The 24,097-nt window shown below is 42.7% G+C and overlaps 1 protein-coding gene across 9 annotated transcripts in view; it reads left to right on the top strand.

Moving 5' to 3' along the window:
* The first annotated feature begins 1,877 nt into the window (after positions 1–1,877).
* The window catches only part of LOC131507217 (uncharacterized), a 74,105-nt gene continuing 51,885 nt past the window's right edge, over positions 1,878–24,097 (top strand). For 3 of the 9 annotated variants that reach the window (XM_058721710.1, XM_058721709.1, XM_058721711.1), the window contains exons 1-2: positions 1,883–2,781; positions 3,133–3,233. In XM_058721710.1, the coding sequence (XP_058577693.1) occupies positions 2,183–2,781; positions 3,133–3,233 (700 nt within the window). In that variant the 5' untranslated portion in view covers positions 1,883–2,182. Of the gene's footprint in view, positions 2,782–3,132; positions 3,234–24,097 lie in introns of all 9 variants that reach the window. The other 6 variants (XR_009259396.1, XR_009259395.1, XR_009259394.1 and 3 more) reach the window with 4 other exon arrangements.

Raw genomic sequence — 24,097 nt, 5'->3', positions numbered from 1 at the left:
CAAGCTGCTGGACATTGTATAAGTAAAGACCTTAACAGTGCTCAAAATGAGCACTTAAAACTTTGCCTACTGCTAACTACTTCCTAGGGATGGGAATTTACTAGGAAGCAATTTTTAAAAACTATCATTTAAAGGGTTCAGTTGGTCACATACAGCACTGTCAGTTGTCACACATATTCTATCTGCAGGGATTGGAGCAAAATTAAGGGGCTGGTGATGGGAGCCAGGAAGAGTAAAGCATTAAATACACTTTAAATGCTGACAATGCAAAGCCTTAGAGAAGAAAAACAAAAAGAATATTCCGCTGTTAAAATGTGTAAGATAATACTGAAAAGATTGGCAAGAAACCCATTTTTTAAATTGGTGGCAGTAGTGAACTTGTCTTGAAGTTATGCATCAATGTGAGTGCAAAGTACTAGGGCTGTAAACATATAGCTATGACATTAATACCCTCTGTTCTAAAAGAAATATGGGAAAGCAAAGTCAAAAGTTCTCCCACAAATGTGCCAATTTGGCTGATAGGAAAAGAACTGGGAAATGCAAGTTTCACTAAAGTAGCCAGAGTAGAGGTTCCTTTGCATCAAAATGTTGAGGAGGGGCGGGGCGGGGGGGGGGCAGCACACAGAATGGCCAGAGGATATTTTCTGGAAGCCAAAAAGATATTAAGTGGCAACTCCTACATCTCCCTGTTTAAGTATTACAACTAATTCGAATCCCATTTTCTCCTTCATGTTAATTATCTGGACTCCCGGAGTCATTTGGAGATCCCGTTCAGGTGTCCTGGGGATTAGAAGCTCGAGAAGATGGGGATTTGGGGAATAATAACTTGTGGGAACTGTTTACTTGAAGGGCCGAGGGTAGGTGGCTGTGTTTGGTACTTTTCGGTAACCCTCTCCTATGGAAACATTGTTTCTAACGAAATCACCGAGCGCTTTGCTCTGTTTATGTGGCTGTTTGTCCTCCCCGAGGCGTGCGGGTGTTGACTGTCCCTAGCGTTGTTGCTAATCTTGAGACGGGCTGTACTTAAAGGGGGCTTTACCAGAAAACATTCACCCAAGTATATTTGAAGGTTTGTCTGAGAAGGAGGTTGACATCTCCACGTGAAGTCTGTCTCTCCTGGGGCGGGTGGATGGGGGTTGGAAAGCAGGGGCACTCAGGAGGGGTGTAGTAACCCCGGCAAGAAGTTCCTTCTCCTCTAACAGGTTCGGTGATGTTGCAGGCAAAGGCATTTTTGTCGCCGGGAGGTCTTTTCTAATTCGTGTGGGGGCTGCTATTACATATGCAAGCCGCCGCTTTGGGTGCAGAGTCCGGGATGTGGTGGGTGCGGCGCGGGAGAAACAACGCCGCCCGCCGCCCCCTTCCCTCGGATGTAGAGGCGGGTTGTTCGTGTGAACTCGAGCGAACGACTAGAGGTTGGCTGTTGCAGGTTCACTCCTTCAGGATGTGGGTTTCAGGGGGCGTTTTGATGTGATTTAATTCCGACCGTGAAACAATTGGTAGGGGCTGGCTGTATTGCTGTTGGTTTTTCCCCTCTTGGTGGCTTTGGTTGGTTTGGGTTTAGTTTGGGAGCGAACAGTGACTTGTTTTATATCAACACTTCCCTCGGTGCCGGGCGCCGTCGCCGGCGCTGCGCGTGGGGGACGAGGCGCCCACCCGGGGCCGGAACCGAGGAGAGGGGGGAGCGGAGACGGGCCTCGCAGTCCGCAGGGTAAACGCGGCCCAGGCCCCCGCGGGTGCAGACAAGGGAGCTAGAATGACCCCCACTCCCACCAGAGACCCCTCCCCCCTGGCGATTTTGCTGCCAAGTCGACTCAGCTACAGACACTCAAGTGAGTCCTTAATTACAGGGAGGAGAGAAAAAGCGCGGTGCCCTTCAGAGCCCTCTCCGCCCCCTCGGTCCTAACCCCCCGCCCAGACTCCGGGTCTTCCCCTTTGTGTGGCCTGGAGTCTCTCCCAGCTACAACTTTGGTGGGATCCCAAAGGAAGGAGGTGGCGGGGGCCTACGGAAGAGGATGCTCGAGGGGAGAGCAAGGACGGGGAAGAAGTAGAAAACGAAAACTGTGATTCCAGGGACGGACGGAACTCTGACACCCTCGATTCCCCACCCTAGCTTCGCCAGAACACTAAAGCTGTGGGCACCTTCAGTTTAACGGACTTGGCGGGGGCGGGGGGCGCGAGGTAAATGGCAGTTTGCATCCCAGGGGTTCTTCCGCCTCTTCTGGTCTCCTCAGACCGACAAACCCAGCCCCCTACCCGCCGGGTAACAACTCCTGGGACCGTGAAAGAGTCGTGGCCAAATTCGGGACGTCGGGGTGGCAGCCGCGCCCCCGCACAGCCTCGTGGGGCCCGCCCACGGAGCACCCCGCGGCCGCCCGCGCATCCAGCTCTCCGGTGCCTTCTCCCGCGCTCGTGCGGGTGCGGGCCGAGCTCGGCGTCCGCAGCTCGCTGGATGGGGGGCCGAGGCGCGCCGGTGCAGAGGGCCGGGTCGTGCCGAGGCCACATCCCATCCTCCTGTGTGGGACCAGCCGGCTCTCTGCCACCCGAGAAGCGAGGGCTCACATCCCGGGGCCGTCCGGAGCGAGAGGAGTCAAGCTGGGGTGATCGCGGACGGGAACGAGGGGACGAGGAGCAGAATGGGCCTGAAAGAGCCCCGCCACGCGCCCTCGCGGGGGGGCTCCGCAATGGGAACCCCTGTCAACCGCCGCAGGGACGGGGGCTCCGGCGCAGAGGCACCGGCCGTACGTCTGGAAGGGGGAATCCCCAGCACGGAGTGGCATGGATGTGCGTGCTGGGATAAATGTGCAGAGGCCACAGGACGGCTCGCCTAGTGGGCTTGGCGTAAAATGCTTTTCTCTCTGGTCTGAAAACTTTTCTCAGGCGCCTTAACTTGGCGTGGGGACCGGCCTCCGGCAGCGGCGGCCCGCCCCTTGGGCCCCTCCCCTCCACAGCTGGTCCCCTCCGCCGGCTCGAGCCGGGGACGCGCGCGGGACACCAGCGCGGAGAGGCCGCCTCGCGCGCGCGAGCCGCGCCTTATATCCGCGGAGGGCGGCGCCTGCGCAAGGCCCGGCTCGGCGGCACGGCCTTTGAAGTCGTGGCGGCTGCCGCTTTCATCCTTTCTTTTTTCCCTTGCAGGCCCCTTTGTGTGACTAAATTTGGCAAGAATATGGATCCGAGCCAGTCTTTCCACGTGTGCTCCCAGCTCCCAGCTGAGAAGGCCAAGGGTTCTCTTCCGGGTAAGGAGACAGGGAGAAAGATCAAAGAGTTTGGGGAGCTGGATCTGAAATGTGAATTGAAAATAAAAATCAAGCCTGGACACATTCCAGTTTCTAAAGCAAAACCAACCCTCAGCAGAGGCCGTCTCGCTATGACTCCCCTTCTCCCTCCACTCCTTTTTACTCTTCTCTCCCTTTCTTTCCCCGCAACCGTTCTTGAGCACATGGAATAAAATAAAGAGGACATAGGGAAACATTTAGTTCCTCCAGATTTTGTCTTGCAGTAATTTTTATTAGGGAAAATATCTTGTTCATAATTACTGTTATGTGAAGCCGAATTTCTTGAGCCATAAATATTGTCTTATTGCAGTATGCTTCACACTTTCTTCTGTGGCCACATTGGGAAGAGAACGTTGACAACACCTGTGTACATGTTCACCGTGCATGGTGCTTCTTTTGCTACACACGATATGATGCACTACATAGTTTTTTCCCCACAGAAGTGAGATCCTGCAAAAACAATGCTAATATATTTTTTTTTTATCAGAGCACTATCTGGGGTCTATGGTTTGAAATCCTCCTGTTGACAGACTTCTGAAATCTTTTCCTATAGGCCACTAGCTAGAAAATTTGTGTTTATAGTTTAAAAAAAAACACAAGGCCCCTTTTGGAATACACTACTTGAGCAGTATTCTGTTGTTTTAGAAGCAACGCAATATGAAGAGACTGCTTTGAAATAGTGTAATGCGGGGTTGGAAATCCTGGTTCCGTGGTGGGCACCACTGCTGTCATGCCATGCTGTGCTGACCTCAAGCAAGCCATTTCCGGTCTTTCTTTCTGCAGAATGGGTGTAATAATGGCCTACTTGACAAGATTGTTGTAAGAATTCAGTGAGGTAATGCATGTGAAAGTAGGAAGCAAAGATGATTCTTCAGGAGACCTGTAAGTTGCAACACGAAAACATCTAAGGCACTAGGAGTCTCTACCACAGGAGTAAATGGGGATGGTCTCACACTTGCTCATGTACTCCTGTGGCCATCTCCATATCTGCAAGTTGTGTTACAAAGGCACCAAAATCATCGTAGCATTTGTTACCCCTGGAAGTGTGATGAGAGAAAAAACATTGCAGGGAGAGAGAGAATGTGATTTACCTCTGCCTCATGCTTGTGATGGGTTCCTAATGGATAGATAAGTGGATGTAGACAAATGATACTGGGAATAGAATATTATTTTGGGAGGCATTTGACACAGCTCATAATAACTCTGAGACCTTAGTAGTATGATGGTCTATGAAAGGGTTAACATGTAGCACGTATAGATAAAACACTCAAAACAACAACATTAAGAACGCAGAGGGGAGTGACTAGAAAGGTGTGTAAGAGATGTTTCTTGGGACTGAGTAAATCCCATCAGAATTTACATTTCAGCATAGAATGTGATTACATAGCTCAGACTGAGGCATCTTAAGTTTACAAGGCAATAAAGGTTATGGCTAGAGCTGGGTGTGTAGCACTGAGGGCATTTAGCTGAGTGTGCTTCATTTGTGATCTTCCCTAACTTAAGATAGCCCCTCCGATGGAATCATTTCCTGGGCTCCACCTCCCAGTATAAGCTTTCCAGTGAGACCTGTGTACAGAGTGATGAAAGCAGGAGTAAGGGGGTGGTTTCCAGTGTTCTGGTTCTAGTCTCCTACTGTGGCCCAAGGCTGCCCAGGTACCAGTCCTCCTGAGATACTCTATCTCTTTGGGCTGCCTCCTGCTAGTAGCAACACTCAGATCTTGCAAATGGTGTTGAAGGAGCTCTATAGCAACAGGGGTGGGAGGGTGGGGGGTACTTATGTTCTTCCTTTCACCCTTCTTAATGGATGCAGCCATTTTGAAATTTATTTTTGGCTGGAAAAAGAACGTGGACCAAGGCACTGAGGATTTTATCTTGTTTTGGGGGGCAATGGGGAGGCCCTGAAAATACTTAAGGAAAACCTGGGGCCCTCTGTTGAAGAAAATAAACTCTCTGAATGGGGAGGCATGGTTAAAGGATTTTCTTATTTTTATAAATCTGTTTCCTCAGTGGATATGGTAATGAGGTGTTTCTTGAATTGAGGTAAATGCACCTCTTAAGATGGGTGGCCTCTGTAGTCTTTTCAGGCCTCCTGGGCTGTAGGAAGCAGGGCCCCGGGCTCTGGCAGCATTGAGCCAGAGTCTAATCCCTGGTCTGAGGCGAGAAGCCAAAGCCACAGCCTTCTTGCCTGAAGGCAAGGGCAGTACCAACAGAGCCATATGGAGATTAATGAAGAACAAGGTCATTAGTCTCATTGTTTATCCAGTTACTCACAGCACAGATTTGTGTAAATTTCAGCTACCGCGGTTGCAGTCTGTCTTTGATGTGTGTAATCTATACATTTTAGTGCCCCAGGAAAGTGCCTGACAGGAACTACATCCGATGCCCAGAAAACACATCTACACAGGCACAGTGAAGCATGTTGAACAATTTTCTAGTGAGTTCTATCAAAGTAAATAAACCAACCTGGATGGTCAGGATGGTGCCTCCTTTTTATCATGATATAACTTTTAGGGGTCCTTGTCATTGATGTGTATTTGTTTCCACTTGAAATGGAGTACCTACTTAAAACCTTCATTTACCTCTCAGAGGAGAAGGGACTTGGCCTATATCACATTTGACCTTAGGGCATCTGGGTAGCTCAGTCGGGTTAAATGTTTGACTTCAGTTCAGGTCATGATCTCATGGTTCATGAGTTCAAGCCCCACATCAGGCTCTGTGCTGATTGCTTGGAGCCTGGAGCCTGCTTCTGATTCTCTGTCTCCCTCTGTCTCTCTGCCCCTCCCCTGCTCATTCTCTCTCTCTCTCTCTCTCTCTCTCTCTCTCTCTCTCTAAGAATAAATAAACATTAACAAAATCATTTGACCTTGAGGATACTTTCTTTTTTAAAGTACTTCTGTCCATAAAAACAGACTCACTGAGTGGAGTTATCCAGGCTAATATATACATTTATCCAGAACACAGCTTCTAGTTTTTTAACTGTCTTGGGTGTGCAGCTATGCTTAAACTGAGAATTAACAATTATTGGAGTAATTCAGAAGGTAGGCTGAGCCAATGCAAATAGTTTAGGCTACAAAATTGTCATCTGGCTCAACTGAACTCTTTTCTCTGGCAGAAATAAAGCTAATTTGCCTGATCTGAATTTGACTTTTAAAGGTCCTCTGATCCCCTCTGCCAATCACAGATCTCAAGCCCACTTCCCTTAGGTTAACTTGGCAAAAAGCAAGGGACAGAGATAAATTACTATGCTATGAAGTTAGACAATGATTTTTGACTGCCAGTTCAGATAACTGCACACAATCCCAAATATATTTTGAAGCTTGAATGATCCAGATATTTGACCTTTGCTGTTCAAATTCTCTGAATAATTTTTAGATTATTTTCCTTTGTATTTCAGGAACAGCAAATCTCCAGTGGCTGAGGCAAACAGACCTTGTACAATCTCTCTTGCACTCCTTCAGTAGCCTTCAGCTGGTTTCCGGCTTCCCCTCTTGCTGTGTTCCATGCATGCCCTACAACAGTCCATGCATCAGAGAGCAAAGTCATCCTTGAACAGTTCCTAGTGTGTGGAGGAAGCTTCCAAGTTGCCATCAATGCACTCCTGACTTCCTCTCCTATTCCTTGTTCACTGCTCTCCAGTACCCGGCTCTCTGTGCAGTTCCTCCAGTGTGTAAAGTGCACGTGCATGCACGTGCACTGTCTTTTATTTGCTGTTGACTCTGCCCAGAGACTCTTGGCCAGGTAGATATTTGCAGGACTCATTCTTCATGTTTCTGCTCAGATGACTACTCCTCACCTCCACTTCATCCCAATTCTGGGCACTATCTATTCTTTTACAGGCTTCATCTTTCTTCATCTATCACTTCCTGACATATTTTTTAATATTTATTTATCCTTTACCTTCTTGTCCCACCGGAACGTGAGTTCCATGAGGGTATTTGTTTTCTGATATTCCCACTGCCTACAACAGCTCTTGGTACACAGAAAATATACTAGAAACGTGTTGTGTGCTAAGTTAATACAGCTTTTGAACCCTCAGTTTCTTATCTGTAATGCTTCCATTATGGAAGATTATATATATTTGATATAAAATTACCTGGTATATAGTATAAACGCTGAGTAAGTGGTAGCTATAGTTGTGTAGATTAGCACTGCCAACAGAAATATAGTGCAAGTCCCATATATAATTTTAAGAAGCTGGAAAGAAAAAGATTAAGTTAAATTAAAATTTGCTTAATTTTATTTATCTTATAAAAAATTTCCGTTCTTCCTTTTTTTTTTTTTTAATGTTTGTTTCTGAGAGAAAGAGAGACAGAGAGACAGAGTGCAAGCAGGGGAGGGGCAGAGAGAGAGAGACACACACACAGAAAGTGAAGCAGGCTCCAGGCTCTGAGCTGTCAGCAGAACCCGATGTGGGGCTCAAACCCACAAACCATGGGATCATGACCTGAGCTGAAGTTGGATGTTAACCGACTGAGCCACCCAGGTACCCCCCCCCAAAAAAATTTTTTTTTTTTCATATTAGAGAGAGAATGTGTGTGCATGGTGTGTACACTTAAGGAGGGGAGGGGCAGAGGGGGAGAGAAACAGAGACAGAGAGAGACAGAGAGGGAGAAACTTAAACAAGCCCCACACTTAGCGTGGAGCCTGACGTGAGCCAATCCCGTGACCCTGGAATCATGACTGAGCCAACCAGGTGTCCCAAATTAATTTTAATAATGTATTTTATTTAACTCAAATATCCAAAATGCTGCCATTAAAAAACATTTTTTTTAATGTTTATTTATTTTTGAGGGAGAGAAAGAGAGCACACTAGCATGAGGAGTGGAGAGAGAGGGAGACACAGAATCCGAAGCAGGCCCCAGGCTCCCAGCTGTCAGCACAGAGCCCCACACGGGGCTGGAACTCATGAACTGTGAGATCATGACCTGAGCCGAAGGCAGACACTCAACCCACTGAGCCACCCAGATGCCCCTAAAATATTACCATTTTAACACGTAATCATTTTAAACACTTACTGATGAAAGATTTTACGTTCTCTATTTCATATTAACTTTTTGAAATTTGGTGTATTGTTTGCCCACAGCACTCTCAGTTCAGACCAACGACATTTTGAGGGCTCAGCAACACACATGGCTAGAGACTACTGTATCAGGCAGTTTTGCTGTATTCGGTCAACTCTTTAATGACAAGTGCGTGTCTGATTCATCTTGGTAGCCCCCTTGCTACAGTAATACCTCGCACACGCACACTTCCCTTAAAACAGTAGATGATGAAAGATGTGTCAAAGAATATTACATATCAAGTAATATTATTACAATGTATTGTTATATACTGTTTTTCATGGCAAATACAGATTTTCAACTTTATTGGAGAGTGAAATAAGTCTGAACTACTTTGAGATTATAATCCTCACTTTAAATGCATTATAATAGTGCTTTGCACGTAATAGGGGCTCAGTAAATAGTTGTGGTTCAAGTATGTGGTTGAATTATTTCTTTGAGTGTGTTTTCACATTCTAAATAGTGGATTCACCAGTGCGCTTTAGAAAATATGTAGGTTGAAGATTTCCTGCAGCGTTTCTTCTTGAATGACTTTCCCCTCCCTAGCCAAACTGCTAAGCTCGAAGTTCCCTACAGGTCATCTAGGATCAGAGGTTTCTCAGGAAATAGGTAGTATGGAGAGCTCTGGCTCCCACCCCAGATTTCATTTTCAGCTATATTTCTAAACTACTTTTTGGCCACACATGGGCCAGGTAGTAAATCTCTGTCTTCTGCCTGGAGTTTTCAACCAAAATACTTTAATAAGGCATTAGTCTTAGGCTTAGGCAGATGCTTTATAGTTGCAAAATTGTTTCACCCATTTCAGACATTTAAACCTTGATGCAATAAAGAAAGTAAAATGAAATTATTTTGCCAGCAAGAAGATCACTAAAAATATATTCAAGATACTGTCATTGAGATGTTCATAGAGGCGAAAGGTCTGGTTGTTTGAACTAGGGGATTTGTTAAATACATTCTAAAAAGCCATACGGTGGAGGCTATGCGGATACGAAAATGGTGCCATATTTTTATTCACTTGAAGAAAAGATATTAGTATTATGTTAAGTGGAAAAAGCAGATTATGAAAGAACAAGTACAATCCTGGCTCATTAAAAAAGAAAAAATCCCCTTCACGTTAGCATTTATTAGCACATAAGCTCTATGAGGGCAAGGGCACTGCCTTGTTTACTACAGTATACCCAGTACCCAGAACTTCTCCTGCTACAAACTGGGCACTTGGTCAATATCTATTCAATATCTCTAGGAGGATAGACACTAATATACTGACGGTAGTTTTCTCTGAATAGTGGAGACTTGGGTGGTGTTTAGTTTCATCTTTGTGCTTTTAAAAACATTTATATGCAATGAATCAAGATGAAGATTTTAAAAAGTTAAAATGTAATGTGATAAAAAAGATTTAGGGGCTCCTGGGTGGCTCAGTCGGTTGAGCCTCCGACTTTGGCTCAGGTCACGATCTCACGGTCTGTGAGTTCGAGCCCCACGTCAGGCTCTGTGCTGACAGCTCAGAGCCTGGAGCCCGCTTTGCATCCTGTGTCTCCCTCTCTCTCTGCCCCTCCCCCGCTCATTCTCTCTCTCTCTCTCTCTCTCTCTCTCTCTCTCTCTCTCTCTCTCTCTCATTCTCTCTCTCTCTCTCTCTCAAAAATAAATTTTAAAAAAACGTTAAAAAAAGATTTAAAAAATAAAAGAGCTGATGCTAGGGAATTTCAACAATAAGAACAGCCATAATCTAAAGAAATAAATCACCAAGGAAAAGAAGAGGATGAAGACATCAGTGGCAGTGTTGGAGCCACTGCATCAGAGCAGACACGATTTCAGGACAAACTGAAATTGTGAGCATGCAGAAGTTAATACAGATGGGCTCTGACCATTTATAGCAATTTTTTAAAAAGGCTTTTTTTTTACTTTTAAGGCAAAATTTAAACAGTGAAATGCGAAGTTTCTAAGTGTACAATTAATTCAAGGATTTTTAAAAACATTTCAGTACATGCGTTAACAGAACGAGTATCCCTTCCATACACTAAAAGAGCACTGTACTAAATGCAGCTTGCAAGTACTTTGTAGAAACATCTTTATTACAAGTTTTGGTAAATACATACACCTGTGAAACAATCACTCCAATAAAATTACAGAATACTTCAGCTACTCTGGACATTCCCCTAGAGAATGAACTTATTTTGTTATTTGGGGTTTTAAAATATTTATTTTTAAAGTTTATTTATTTTGAGAGAGAGAGTGAGCATACATGCAGAAGGGGCAGAAAGAGAGGGAGAGAGAGAGAATCCCAAGCAGGATCCGCACTGTCAACACAGAGTTTGATGGGTGCTCCCAAATCACTAACTGTGAGATAATGACCTGAGTTGAAATCAGATCGGTCAACCGACTGAACCACCCAGATGCCCTGAGAATGAACTTACTGGAAGTAACTTTTTAAGCTACATTTTTGGGGAAATGTCATGTGTTGTTAGATTGTTCTTTTCCTACTGGCTGCTTTGGATTAAAATACACCTTTCCGGAAAATATGCCAATAATGTACTTTATATAGGAAGGGCAGAAATGGAACTCATAGTATCAGGTTAGCTATTAAAATGCTGAATTGGAACACCAGCCAGGTAAATTCAGTGAAATACTGCAAATTGTTTTTCAGTGTAATAGATGAAATGATGTCTGTGGTCCCAACAAACCTCAAGAGGTCTTGGTTGCTCCAGACAGGGATTTTTGGGGGGAGGAGCCTTAGGGGGTAAACTGAGAAGGAAGTGATGGGGTGATTTCCAGAGACAGCTGCATCCCAGAGACTTGGGAACATGAGGATCTTTGGTGGCTGTAGAAACACAGGAGAGCAACATAGTGGATTTGTTCATGCCCCCAGTGCATGCCTCATGAGCTCAGCATTCCTCTGAGCTCTGTCTGATCTAGTCCACTGCATACACATACACTTGAACACAGCAAACAGGAGGGTCTTCTGGCTGCAGCACAAAATTGTGCTTAATGTGAAGAAGAAGAAAAAAAAAAGTATTTCCTGGATTTCTCTTATGGGGAAGTGTTAATAAATACAGACGGGATGTAGTCTGATGTTTTTTCCCCTTATTGTGAAATAGTTGACGTTCTTGTCTTTTCTCTGTCTCTCTGTCTCTCTGTCTCTAACATGAAGATAAACCTGAACTTCCAGGAAGGGGAAAATTTAACCAACTTAAATATGGGTTTCCAGAACAATCTGATCAGTAAGCAGGTCAGAACTGTCCAAAAGAGGACTGTGGAATGGATTGCAGGATGGTTCAGATCAGATGATTTCTTAGCCAAGTGTCAGAACTTCTTGGATTGCTATCCTGATAGTCCAGAAAGACATTGCATGCTGTGAGGAAAACAAAAACAGTAATGTGAAAACAACACTCCAAATTTACTCCAAGTATGGACCACAAAACACTCCCAAGCAGCTGTGTTGCTCCCTGAGACCTTTCATCTGTCCCCCTTTCTTCATGGACCCTGCAGCATGTGGGGTATGAAATCACCTGATAAACTGTTTCCACTGGTGAGCTATGAGAATTTCATAGTTAGACCCCTGAAAATGAAGGGAATTAAGAACTGATAGGAAAGATGATTTGGTGCCCAAGGTGGTGAATTGGTCACTAGAAAGACTCACCTAGGTAAGAAACACCTTTGCATGGTGGCTATGTAGGTAAGAAATAATAAGTAAGCTGAAAAGTAAGATAATAAAAAAGATTCATTTCCATGAGAAGGCTAGGTGGACAGAGAGCAGTAATCAAAGTTAAATTATGATCTGAGAAAAAGGAGCAGGAGAGGAAGTTTACTTAATGACTAAATATTTTCTTTTGTCTCTCCCCTTCACTTGTAAACCAAGGTGGTATTTATTTGTTTGCTTGTTTTCCAGGCAAGAACCAATGCTTTATAATTAATTATATTCATAAGTCCAACAATAGTAACAGCAAAAATGATTTTCAAATGATAATCATTGTCATTGTATCTGGGTTTTTTTATTACTAAAAGAAAAAAAATGTTGAAAATCAAATGGACATTGTACACTAGGTACTGTGAGTATTCCACTTTCTATGGTTGATTAAAAAAACCTATTCTGTTTCACGTAATGCTTCAAGTAAATTATATTTTCTGCCTCTCACATTCAAATACAAGACTGTTATCTTAGGGTTCCTTCCCAGCACTATGGAAGAAATATTTAATGGAAATAACTCTATTTTAGCTGTACTGTCTCTTTTCTGTTCCCTTTTTACTGAAGGGGGAAAAAAGGAGAAGAAAAGAAATAAAACAACAATAATTATATTTCTAGCCTAAGACTATGATCCTTTGAATAAAACCGCCCTCACTTTTGGTTATGCAGGAAGGGTAAGTGATCTCCTATTTTCTCATAGTTTCTTCTGGTCTTAGTAAAGATGAAAGAGGAATTTACAATCAAATAAAAATGATACTGCAGACATTACAACTAATTTATACAGTTAAAAACTCAGGATTGTATTCAGATCAACATGACACGGAATTTAATTTAAAAGGAAAGGGGGCAACTTCTCTTTTCTTTTTATTTTGGTAACTCAATTCACATTGTACATGAGTCAATAATTATGTTCTCACTGAGAACACTGATGAATATGACTTTGTGTTCATTATGTTGATAACTGAATTTAAATGGAACCAACTCCATCATCAGGTTGGAGATAATTCAGAAGTACTGCTTTTTCTTCTACTATCTCCTTTTTTCTATCTTCCAGATCATTGGTGCCTCATCAGAGGGAAAAGAGAGAAGGAAAAACTTACCGACTTATGTATTACAAGTCACTACAGAAACTACATATGCAAAATTTTCATGATCTATTCTACACATATTATAGTTTATAAGCCAATATTTTGTTCAGGGAAAAAGTAAAGCATAAATTAAACCAATCATTAAATATCTTAGGCGAAAGAGAAAAGAAGCTGTTGTGTTGGGTATTTTGGGGGGGGGAGTTATGGGTTTTTGTTTTTGTTTTTTTCTTTTGCCTGAATTAATCAGTTAATCAATTGAACAGAACTAATATTCAATTATATGTTATTTTGTCGGGGAAAAAAATCAGATATTTCTTTAGGTTCCAAACAATGCAAATATTACCACACAAAGAAGGTAGAAGATATAAATACAATCCTCTTCTCTCATTCTTTCTTGAACACACTCCAGACATGATTTTAGTCTCAGCTCTCCACCAAAATTGCTAAATCTGACGGTCAATTTTCAGTTTCTTTGTTGGACCCACGGTCAGTATTTGTCACAGTTCATCACTCTTTCTTCAAACGTTTTCTTCACTTGCTTCCAGGATGTCATCAGCTTCTGGTTCTTTCCTGGTCTCCTGGGCCACCCCTCAGTCACTTTTGCTTGTTCCCCATCTTGTCCCTGACTTGTAGTTGGTGGAGTGCTCCTTTGACTCAGACTCTCAGCCCCTCTCTTCTGTCTATTCATTGAGGACCTCATCCAGTCTCATGCCCTTACATACAATGTAGATGCTAACAACGCCCAGAATTAAATCTCTCCCGTAGACCAAGCCCCTGACTCACAGACTTGCATATCCAACTGCTTACAGACCTCTCCATTTGGATGTCTGCTAGTTATAACATATTCAACATCTAGCTTCTGATCTTCTCCCAAGTCGTCTCCTCCGTAGTGTCCTCTATCTCAGGAAATGGCAGGTCTACTTTTATGCCACTCAGGCTAAAACCTCAGAGCCGTCATTAACCCTTCTCTTTTCTCTGACTCCCTGCATCTAATCTAGCTACAAATCCTTTACCTGTAAAATATAACCAGAGCCAACTACTCACCAACCCAGTTCAAGCTGCTATCATCTTTCATCTGGATTTTAACAATAGCTTCCTAAATGAGCCCCTTGTTTCTGCCTTTGTCACACTTGCCTACTATCTGCGAAGCTGCCAAAGTGATCCCCTTAAACCTCAGTCAGTTCAGATCTTTCTTTCTTCTGCTCAGCGTGCTCCAGTAGCTTACCATTCGTAACGGCCTACATGACCCTATATAATCTACACCCACCTTGGACTTTATGGTCTCACTCCTCCTGTTCTTCCCCTTGCTTGCTCTGGACCAGCCTTGCCACTTTCCTTGCTGTTTCTGCCCCAGGATCTTTACACAAGCTATTTCCTCTCTAATATTCTTCCTCTAGATCTTTGCATGGCTTACTCTCTCACCTTCTCTGGGTCTTTCCAAATATCCCTTGTCAGTAAGGTCTTCTCTGATCACCCTACTTAAAATGATAACCTCCCCCTTCCCCTCCCCACCACAGACACTGGTAGTCCCTGTCCTCCTTTCCTGTGTTATTTGTAGCACTTATTGCCAGCTGACACCCTGTACCTATTATTTATTTATTTATTGGCTATCTTCCCCACTAGAATGTAGTTTCCTGAAGGGAAAGGATTTTTGTGTTTCTTTCACTGCTATATCTCAAGGCATCTATAACAATTTCTTATATGTAGAAAAAGTCCAATAAATATTTCTTGAATGAAAGAATATCTTAAAAAATATCTACGCACAGCTTGGTAGCACATGGTACCTGTATACTTTATCTATTATAATAGTTGTGAGCTATGGATGGGTGAATTGTTTGGTGTTTGTAAAAAAAAACAAAAAAAACAAAAAACCCATATTTTATAATTTATTTATTTATTTAATTTTATTTTTAAAATTATTTTTATTTGTTTTTAAAGTTTATTTATTTTGAGAGAGAGAGAGAAACAAATTTAGCAGGGAAGAGCAGAAACAGAAGGGGTGAGAGAGACTCACAAGCAGACTGTGCTGTCAGCACAAAGCCAGATGCAGGGCTTGAACTCACCAACCGTGAAATCATGACCTGAGCCAAAACCAGGAGTCAGACACTTAACTGAGCCACCCAGACACCCCAATAAACCATATTTTAAATGAAGCTATTTAAAATAGCTTCAGGGAAGCTATTACTTGGAAGAATTTGATGATTATTTAATAAGATAAAATTCCTTTTTTAAAATGACCATTCATTCATTTGTCTATGTGGTCAATTTCATTCTAATGGCTTGCTTGCCTAGAGAAGAATCCTGTTTTTTCTTAAAGCTGTTCTTTGGTTTTTTTAATGTTTATTTATTTATTTTGAGAGAGAGAGAAAGCACACTCACGCACACAGGTGCATGGAAGTGGGGGAGGGGCAGAGAGCGAGAGGGAAAGAGAGAATCCCAAGCGGGTTCCAGTCAGTGCAGAACCCGTCGTGGGGCTCCATCTCACGAATTGTGAGATCGTGACCTGAGCTGAGATCAACAGTGGGACGCTTAACTGCCTGAGCCACCCAACTCTGTTGGGCAAGCAGATATGATGAGGCTATTTCGAACTGACAGGAAGGAAGGTAAATTTAAATTTTAAAATATTTTAAAAGGTCTGTTTTTCAGTGGACTGGCTTGGGCTAGACTTTATCCTTCCTGTGCTGCTCCTGTCCAAACATTTCCCGGGGTGCTGGAGCCCTTGGTTGGTTATATGGAGGAAGATTTCTGAGTGATTGATAGGCTCAGAATAATTTCCCTTGACTCAAATAATGAGAAAGCTATTTCCTTTTCTATTCTCTTTCAATCTCAGTTTAGTATCTAGCAGCATCTGTGGGACCCCACCCATATCTCTTTACCTTTATCAAGTCAAGGCACTCCTGCCAGACTTGCAGTTGTAGCATTAGTATATTCTTTGGGTGAGGTCTTCTCTTTCCTCTGGGGTCTTCTTTGATGCCCACAAAGTAGCCCAGGATTGCTGGGGAGTTAAGGTCCCTGGGATCAGCCTTCAACAATGGTTGGTGTATAAATACCCCAGCTCCCTCATGCTTTGTGTGGGCTAATTCTGAGGTGTGTTCTGTGCGGGCTCCCAGAGTTTCCCCAGAGGGATTAACTTTCAGTTGCCCAGTGATTGCTGGCTTGATAACACAGCAAGTATTGGCTTCCTTCCCTTTTCTATCTCATTTCCCAACTCCCTTATTTGTATTCTAATGTTTCCTTCACCTTTTGAAGTGAACTACTTGCAACTGAGTTCTTTTTACAGGGTTTGCTTCTGGAGAAATCCAAACTAAAACAGTACTGGCAAGGCTTTAGCTACTCCTAGTGCCTATAGAGCTTCCTTTTGACCAGAGGGCTAGTTCAGGCCTCAGGCTAGAAACCTTGGGTTATTGAAAGCATCTTGCTAGACTTACTGGCAGTAGTTCTGTTTTCATTATACTTATTTTTCAGTTACCTTCCATTTACTGTGATAATGATTTTCCATTTACTATTATGATATAAATGGATCCATTTTTAAAAAAATGTTTATTTATTTTTGAGAGACAGAGAGCGAGCAAGTGCATGCACGTTAGGGAGGGGCAGAGAAGAAGAGGCAGACAGAGAATCTGAAACAGGCTTCACGCTGTCAGCACAGAGTCCAATGTGGGGCTTGAACTCAGGAGCCATGAGATCATGACCTGAGCCAAAGTCTAACGCTTAACCCACTGAGCCACCCAGGGGCCCCTAAATGGATCCATTTAAATTTAAAAGGGGAATTGGTTTAAATACAATGTTTATTAAATAATAGGATAGTGGCAAAGGGATTTGACAGAAGTCATGGACATAAATAGCTGAGGTTTGGGGGACATGTTGCTATGGTTCCTGAGGTAGCTTTGTGGGAGTTTTGGGGGAACCAGAGAGTTTCCCACTATGCTTTCTGTGCACCTTCACAAAACAGCAAGCAGTAATAAATACCAGTAATGTTATTTTATGCTATATTCCCTATAAAGTTGGTACCTCCCGTTATGACTGTAAATGCTTGAACATACTAAATAAATTTGTTTCATTGATATAATTTTTAAACTTTTTAAAAGTTTGTTTATTTTGAGAGAGAGAGAGAGGAGAGCATGTGCATGAGTGGGGGAGGGGCAGAGAGAGAGGAGAGAGAGAATCCCAACCAGGCTGTATGTTGTCAGTGAGGAGCCTGATGCTGGGCTCAAACTCAAGAACTGTGAGATCATAACCTTAGCCGAAACCAAGAGTTGGATGCTTAACCAATTGAGCACCCAAGACACCTCTCATTTATATAATTTATAAATGTTTCCTTTTCAAATATTGTACCTTCTTCTTCCTCCCTTGACCACTCATCTCTTTTCTAGGAACAGAAGGAAGTAACAATCACCCATAATCTCAACACCCAGAAATAAGTACTGTTGACATTGTGTTATATTTCCTTCCTGTCCTTTTCTAATGATGTATATAAATGATGTGCTGAACCCATTCCAGTTAAATTCCCTGATGACCACTAAGAACAAAGCTTGTTTTCACTTGGGTCAAATTACTTGTTCCCTCCACAGCATTTAACACTGCTGATCCTTCTTGAACATCTGTCCTGCCTTACTGACTGTGACACTACTCTCCTTTCTCCCCTTCTAGGTCTCCTCCTTCTCCATTTCTTTATAAAGGCCCCCATGCCTGCTTGTTTCTTTTTCTTTTTAAAAAAATTTTTAATGATTATTTATTTTGAGACAGAGAGAGAGGGGGAGAGGCAGACAGAGGGGGAGATAGAAGATCCATAATGGGCTTTGCACTGACAGCAGAGAGCCTGATACGGGGCTTGAACTCATGAGCTGTGAGATTATGACCTGAGCCAACATTGGACATTTAATGGACTGAGCCATCCAGGTGCCCCGACTGCTTGTTTCTTAAATACAGGCCTTCCTCTGGTTGTTCCTGACAATCTCACCATCACACGAAATTTACTCCAAATCCCTCACCTCAACCCCAGATCCAGGACATCCTGGACATTCCTGGCTGTCCCATGGCCACATCAACTCATCATGTCCAAAATTATACTCCTACTTTCCTCCCACAAACCCATGTTTCTTCTGTATTTCCAAACTCGTCAATTTAAGCCCAAATCAAGGTGTTATCCTTGACTCCTCCCTCTTAGTCACCCTTGGATTGATGAGAACCTAAGTGCCCTCCTCTCCACCCCTTGTTGCTGCCCGCCCTGTCCCTGGCTCTTACCCTCTCCAAAAGAACTGTCCCAGTCTCTTGGGGAGTCTCCCAGCCTTTAGCTACCCCATCTACTACCTTATACCCAAAGTGATTTTTTGTACAGAAACTGATCATGACACTTTTTTGCTTAAAACACTTAAGTGAAAAGCCCAGGTCTATGATAAAACACTAAAGTGTTACCTCTACAGAATGAGGGTAGAGCATGTATTTTTTATTCTATGCACTTTTTTTACTACTTGGTTTTTCTTTAACAATGAACATATTTTTCCCCAATTAGCACAAATAAAGATAAAGATTTTCAAGAGAAAAACATGTTCAAGGAACACCTCCTGTTGCTTACAGCAGGGGACTAAAAAGTCGTTGAGCTCCCTGTTTGACTCTCCCTAAGGCTTTCGTTTCCTACACCATAGTCGTATGCTCTATGACCCAGGTTTATACAGTAGGCTCCAGGCATTCTGAATTACGTGCAGCTTTCCAGGCGTTCGGTCATGTGGTTTCCTCCACCAGCAACGCTTTTCTAGTCTTCACCACTTGCCCTGTGTCTGAATGTCCTTCAGGACTCAGGTTGTGTCACCTCTTCCGTGAAGGACTCCAGGCCACTCCCCCCAGAAGGCTACAGAGGTAGCAGAGAGTTGGTTCCTCCCTGGAGTTGATATTCCAGCAGTGGGAAGCAAACATGCAGATACAGAAAAACAGCTTGGTGAGGTGTGTGCAACAGTGGGCAGGCCTGCCAGCACATGGTGCATTTAAAGGATACGTGAAACTCTGTTTGCAAAGTGTATTTGCAAATACAAAGTTGTAATCATATTATGTCTACACCTAGCGCTGTAGCACTTACAGATAAATGGGAACCACACTTGGTCAGGTTGCTAATGGGAAGTTGAAGGCTTCCTGCTGAACAAACAATGTTACTTTTCGCTATTGAGGATTTGGGCCACACGGTACTTTGATCTAAAAATTTTAGTAGATAAAGAATGAATATTTATTGTTTTTACGAGCATTGTTTTGTATAAAACAAATTTGGGGGAGTGGAAAGGAATAAATATTTGGGACAGCAAACATTTAAATGCCAGCAGTTAATTTACTTTCTTACCTTGATTTACAATGGTAACATTTGGGTGGGAGCTGAAAAGAAGGAACACTCTTTTGTTCTTGTTTTATTTAGAATTTCCAAAGTCTAAAGAATGTTTTTATTGCAAGTACATAAAATAATGAAACAAACAAACAAACAAACCCCAAGGATTTAGATGCCATTAGAGAAGCTTAACCTTAGGGTGTTAAATGAGCAAAGGATAGGGGCGCCTGGGTGGCGCAGTCGGTTAAGCGGCCGACTTCAGCCAGGTCACGATCTCGCGGTCCGTGAGTTCGAGCCCCCCGTCGGGCTCAGGTCACGATCTCGCGGTCCGTGAGTTCGAGCCCCCCGTCGGGCTCTGTGCCGACAGCTTGGAGCCTGGAGCCTGTTTCCAATTCTGTGTCTCCCTCTCTCTCTGCCCCTCCCCCGTTCATGCTCTGTCTCTCTCTGTCCCAAAAATAAATAAAAAACGTTAAAAAAAATAAATGAGCAAAGGATACTCTAGCAGGTTTCTTTTGGATCTTTTCCTATTTTTTTTTCTTTTTAAATACCTTCTAACTTCAAATTTGTTTTTCTAAGGAAAAGGGGGGGAAAGGAGTGTTAAAAGGGGGGGGGGACAGTTAAAAGAAACTAGAACTCCAGGTGAGTAGACCCAGGACCCCACAAAGTGAGTGAGCAGACCCAACTGATGGTGGGTGGATTGAGGTGAAGGACACAGTAGGTGTCTCATAGGCTAGAGGATTTTATTTGGATGACCCGGATAGCTCATCTAATACAGCATGGACGTCTCTGTCCTTTGCCTGCACAGATCCAGCCTGCATGACTAAACAACCACCAGCTCCAGAGTCTTAGAAACCTAAAATCCTAAAATCACATTTAGAGCTGGTGTGCTGTTTAACAAGGGTCATCTAGAGGGAAAGCAACTGATAGGCTCAGGAGGTACTGATGCTGGCTCTTAATGTTTCAAACATACCATTTGCCTTGATCAGATGTTATTTTCGGGAAAGAAAATAGTCTTGTCTCTGGGACTCTGCGACACTAGAAATTGTTCTGAGCTTTAAAACTACTCCAAAGTTTCATAATCTCCACAAGCGTTCAAAGGGCAGAAAAACCCCACAGCTTGTGTTTTTCCGGGCCTATTATTTTATTTCGAATTTGATTTTCTTTCTGTTTTATTTGTTTTACATCGTGATCACAAGCAAAATGGTGCAGCTATGGCAATGCTTATAGAATTCGTGTGTCCAGCTCAGGGCCTAGTGCTGTGGGCGGTGTGGGTGTCGGTGTCGCACACTCGAGAGCAAGGAGGAAGGTGACATCAAAGAGCTTGAAGACTGAGCACATTTACTTTTCTGATTCAAATTACTTTGTTTGGAAAAGAGTAAACACAATTACCTTAACAACTGAGCTGGGAGGCTTTGAGGGTTTAACACAACCTTGTTTTCCTAGGGAGAGGGTGGGGACTGCTGAGGATGGGGGAGAGGGGCCTCAAGAACCAGGTGGTTTTATTTGTTTTCACTTTCTTCTCCGAAATGCGTTTGAGTAGTAACAGGGCATTTGATTTTCTTATAAAATTGACTTTGCTTATTTTCCTTATTTAGAATGGAATTAACGTTCATTATAAAATAATTAGGCCAATGGAGAAAGCCCACAAAATTCTGTCACCGAGCCTCTTCCTATATTTGTACCCTCAGCCAACAGTTCCCCTGCACATATCCATGTAGCAACACCAGCCCCGCCCCACCCCCACCATGATGACATGTTATTCATTGTTTCATTGTTTCCTTTTTTTCTATAGTGGATCCCAAAGGGCTTTCACCCCCAGCTCCTGTAGAGCATCTGTGGCCTAGTATTCCACTACATGGGTGTTACCTAGTTTATTTAACCTGTCTTCCTCTGGTAATTTCTAAGATTTGCTACCAAAATATTGGTATTTTGCTACCAATACCAACACGGCCATTAATATTCTTGTAGTTGTGGGATCGTGCAAATGGGACAGTGTGCCTGGAGGGTGAATAGCTAGAATTGGAATTGCTGGGTCAGGAGGTATGAGCACTGGTTGTCTTGTTTGGAATTGTGTTGCTTGCCTCCAGAAACAATCATACCAATTTATACTCATGCCAGCCATGGATGAGAATGCCTGTTTCCTCACATCTTTGGGAACACAGTGTGATGTCAAATTTCTGGGTCTTTTCCAGTTTGGAAGGCAAAATTGTGCCTTAGTGTGTAGTTTAATGTGTACTTATCTTGTTAGTAAGGGTGAACGTCTTTGCTTAAGTTTAAAGAGCTGTTTGTATTTCTTATTTTGTAAACTGTACTTTTCCTATCCTTTGTCCACTTTTCTATTGGGTTTTATTCTTTTTCTTATTGATTTCTTATAGATCTTTATGTATTAATAATGCTAGTCTTTTTTTCTGAGATATGAATCACAAACATATTTACCAGTTCACTGTTTGTATTTTGTTTTATTTAGTCTCCTCACTCCTCACCCTGTGCAGAAAGTTTTTATTTTTATGTAGTCAAATATCCAGTCTTTATCTTTTATGACTGAAAGGTTTTATTTTATACAAGAGGCTTTTCTCAAAATAGGTTATTTTTAAAAATCCTTCTAGGTTTTCCTCTATTTGCATATGAATTCATATTTGATACATCTGGGAACTTATTTTTGGTGGGGCGTACAAAGTAGAAAACCAGCCTTACTGATATTTTCCACATGGCCACCTGTTTGCCTCAATACCATTTATTGAACAATATCTTTTCATTAATGTTCTAAAAAATTAGTGCTGTATATTAAATTACCTCAAGAATTTGTCTTTTATGAACATTCTGTTTTATTCCATTGATTAGTTTGAAGGGTCATGCACTAGTACCACTTTGTTGTTTTTTTTTGTTTTTTTTTTTGATATGAAATTTATTGTCAAATTGGTTTCCATACAACACCCAGTGCTCATCCCAACAGGTGCCCTCCTCAATACCCATCACCCACCCTCCCCTCGCTCCCATCCCCCATCAGTACCACTTTGTTTACAAACTATAGCTTTATGATGTATTTTAAAATCCACCTCGCTCTGGCATGCTCTCCTATGACCTTTCGCCCCAGATTTTCGTGGCTATTCTTGCTTGCTTACGGACATTGAAACCAGCTTATCCACTTGTCCCACAAAAATTATTAATTTTTTTGTTGGAAACACATCAAGTTTACAGATTGACATAGGGAGAACTGAATTTTAGGATGTTAAGTCTTTGACCAAGAACACGGTATTTTTTGCTATTTTCTTCAAGTCTTCCTTTGTGTCTAGTAGCAGATTCTTTTATTTTTTATTTATTTATTTATTTATTTATTTAATTTTTTTTTTTTTAACGTTTATTCATTTTTGAGACAGACAGAGACAGAGCATGAGTGGGGGAAGGTCAGAGAGAGAGGGAGACACAGAATCTGAAACAGGCTCCAGGCTCTGAGCTGTCAGCACAGAGCCCGACACGGGGCTCGAACTCACGGACCGCGAGGTCATGACCTGAGCCGAAGTCGGACGCTTAACCGACTGAGCCACCCAGGCGCCCCGAGTAGCAGATTCTTTTAATACTCACTCCAGTAAAGGGAATGTCTCCTAATGAAGTACTAGCAAGAGAGTAAGCTCCCCAGAGAGTTTCTCAGAAAAAGCAAGGTTTGGGCTTAACTGATGCATATTTCTAGTCTTTGAGAATCACCTTTCTCTTTATTAAATATACTTTCAATAATTTTGCATCTGTGTGACCATATTAATAACCAAATTAATAATTTGCAAAATTGTCCTGCATGGTTTTTCTGTTTCGATATGATAAGAGGCCAGCAAGATGAGTTCCTGGTTTCTAGCATTGTGCTGTCTTCTCTTTCTCTCTTATTTTTACATTTAAATTTTACTTAGTTTTTTTTAATTAAAAAATTTTAAAATATTTATTTGATTTGGGGAGAGAGAGAGATAGAGACAGGGTGCGAGTGGGGGAGGGGCAGAGAGAGAGGGAGACACAAAATCCGAAGCAGGCTCCAGGCTCTGAGCTGTCAGTACTGAGCCCGATACAGGGCTTGAACTCACCAACTGCGAGATCATGACCTGAGCCGAAGCTGGACGCTTAACTGACTGAGCCACCCAGGCTCCCCTTAGGTTTTTTTAAACTGATTTTTTTAGTTTGAAATGATTTTAGATACCCAGAAGAATTCCAAAGATAGTGTAATGTTCCTGTGTTTCCTTCTCCCAGTTTGTCCTACTGTTAATATTTTAAATAACCATTGGGCATTTGTCAAAACTGAGGAGTTAACGTTGGTATGTTACTTTTTTTTTTTTTTTTTTTTTTTTGGGACAGAGAGAGACAGAGCATGAATGGGGGAGGGGCAGAGAGAGAGGGAGACACAGAATCGGAAACAGGCTCCAGGCTCCGAGCCATCAGCCCAGAGCCTGACGCGGGGCTCGAACTCACGGACCGCGAGATCGTGACCTGGCTGAAGTTGGACGCTTAACCGACTGCGCCACCCAGGCGCCCCCTGGTATGTTACTTTTAACTAAACTTAAGTCTCAGGAGTTTTCCCATTCATGGCATTTTTTCTTTTGTTCCAGAATCAAGTCAGGAGCCTACACTGCACTTAGTATTGTTCTTTGATTAACCTTGCTCTTTATAGCCTCTAGGGTTAACCATGTAGGTTCTTGTCAGGGCTG

The sequence above is a fragment of the Neofelis nebulosa genome, chromosome 3, assembly GCF_028018385.1.
Source record: "Neofelis nebulosa isolate mNeoNeb1 chromosome 3, mNeoNeb1.pri, whole genome shotgun sequence".
Lineage (NCBI taxonomy): Eukaryota > Metazoa > Chordata > Mammalia > Carnivora > Felidae > Neofelis > Neofelis nebulosa.
Note: the sequence above shows the minus strand (reverse complement) of the source record. Positions and strands in the feature narration are given on the sequence as shown.